This window comes from Etheostoma spectabile, chromosome 5 (genome assembly GCF_008692095.1).
Source record: "Etheostoma spectabile isolate EspeVRDwgs_2016 chromosome 5, UIUC_Espe_1.0, whole genome shotgun sequence".
Lineage (NCBI taxonomy): Eukaryota > Metazoa > Chordata > Actinopteri > Perciformes > Percidae > Etheostoma > Etheostoma spectabile.
In genome coordinates, this window is record NC_045737.1 from 15,358,127 (window position 1) to 15,360,180 (window position 2,054).

A 2,054-nucleotide genomic window follows, 5' to 3' on the forward strand; every position below is an offset into this window, starting at 1 on the left:
ATAGGCGGGCCAGAGGCGAGCTAAACAAATGACGTTTAATCTACCAGTTGTTATAGTGAATACAACCCTGACAGGGTCATCAGTACCCCAACGTGAATCTGAAGTGTCTTGAATCACCCGCCTTGCTCTACATTATCCCTTACTTAACGCATGCTGTGGTAGGAGGTGGGCCCCGAGGCTGTAGCTAGACCTTTTTATACAATGCAGCAAAACCTCTTATTTAAGAATACGTAAACATTATGCATTTGTATTTTTTTGTTTTGATTTCAGGTAATTTTCTCAAATGATTTTGATATGGATTGCAGTTATGTTGCCCAGCTTCACCATCTCTCTACAGATCCCAACACTTTAAATGATAGAGCAACCTCACAGAAAAACTCTTTACAACTAAACATCCTTCCAACACTTGGGGCTTTAAAAGGTGAACTGTGCTTTATCAGGTCTGCTTTCCTTGAACTACACAGTACTGTATGTACCAGTGGTTTGTTGATAAGGGATCATACTATTGACAACCATGGGATTTGGTGTTTTTTTTCCAGTTTGCAGACAGAAAGATGTTAAACAACCTGCTGTGCCTCTATATTGAAGGCTATGTGTCAAGTAAGTGCTCTGAGAACAACAAGATCTACACTGCTGTTGTTTGACACAAGAACAATATATTATGTAATACAGTACAGTGTGCACATTTAAGGTCGGTACAGTACCACAGGCTAAAGAAACAACAAGATTGTGTGTTTGAAAGAGTCAGATTTGACTATATCATTTGAGATACAGTTAAAATTACTGCATCTCAGATACAGTAATTTGGTCATATTTGAGGTTAATTACACAATTAAGATAACAGACATAATATAATGGGGTAAAAATCTGCATAGCACATTAAAAAAATGTGCATGAATTGAGTTTTTATTAGTGTATCGTTCACTACAATCCTGATAGCATTAGGTAGGAAATACTGCTTGCTTGTCTAGAAATTCCTTCATATACAGTGTGTAACCAGCCATCAGCATCAGCTACTGAAACAAATTTACAGGAAAAAATACTTGAGGTACTATTGCAAGTACATTTTCAGACAAATATCACCAAAATAAACCTACGCATAGAGTGAATGTAGAAATTGATATAGTAAATAGAAAATAAGACAAAGTAGTCTGAAATTAGTAGAAATTCTGTATTGATTACAACATATACGATGAAGTATTAAAATGGGGATCGCTACAGTAGTTAAGGAGATAGAAATCAAAGTAAGTCTAAACATCTAGTGTACAGCAACCATGGGTGAGAAATAAGGTGTAGTATAATCAGATTAGTATAAAATCTCTATTGACTACAACTAAAAACCTGTTTATTAGATGGGGAAGTATTAAAAGGTCAAGTCTGGGAGAAAGACTCCACCATAAAGTGAACTGAAATCAGTGTAAATTTAAAGTGGAGAATTGCACACACCCTGTTGTGTGCCTAGTGTAGTAATGTTGACAAAAAAAAAGATCAAATGGGTTTGTAAGATGCGTGTTAACTTGAAGAGTAACCTTAGAGGATGCAAATCATTTTCCGTTAAAAGCGACGCAAATTACATTTTGGACAAACATTATTATTAGTTGCACCACATAAACAAGACTCCTAGCTTAACTACATTGACTTCAAGTCGATATTACAAGCCACCACAAGTCAAGCCAATTCAGACGTGATTTAATGTTTTTACTCGCTAACAGACGCTGTCTTAAACAAACTAACATCGGTTTCACGCTGTTGCTTGCTAGCTCAAACATTACATTTGGCTAAGTTAGTTACGTTGAGTGAAAAAGAAAAGGTGTAAACTCTAGCGTTATACGTTGTGTCTCAATAACTAGGTAGGTGAACAGTCTTTGCGTACACTTACCACACCATGCCGTAGGCTCCCTCTCCAATGTAGGAGAGGTTGCTGTACCGAGGCCCGACGTCGAAGGCCTGTCCGCGGACCAGCTCCGTTCCCGACCCGGGGCTGGGGCCGCAGCCAGCAGGGGCAGACACCGCAGCTGTCGCCATTATGAGCTCTGGCTTTTTTCGTCTTCTTT

The 2,054-nt window shown here is 38.5% G+C and overlaps 1 protein-coding gene across 1 annotated transcript in view; it reads right to left on the reverse strand.

The window, feature by feature from the left end:
• Positions 1 to 2,048, reverse strand: part of mapk1 (mitogen-activated protein kinase 1) — a 25,049-nt gene extending 23,001 nt beyond the window's left edge. Inside the window, exon 1 of the mRNA XM_032517203.1 lies at positions 1,880 to 2,048. Coding sequence (XP_032373094.1) covers positions 1,880 to 2,025 — 146 coding nt within the window. The 5' untranslated portion in view covers positions 2,026 to 2,048. The remainder of the gene's footprint in view (positions 1 to 1,879) is intronic.
• Positions 2,049 to 2,054: the final 6 nt, after the last annotated feature.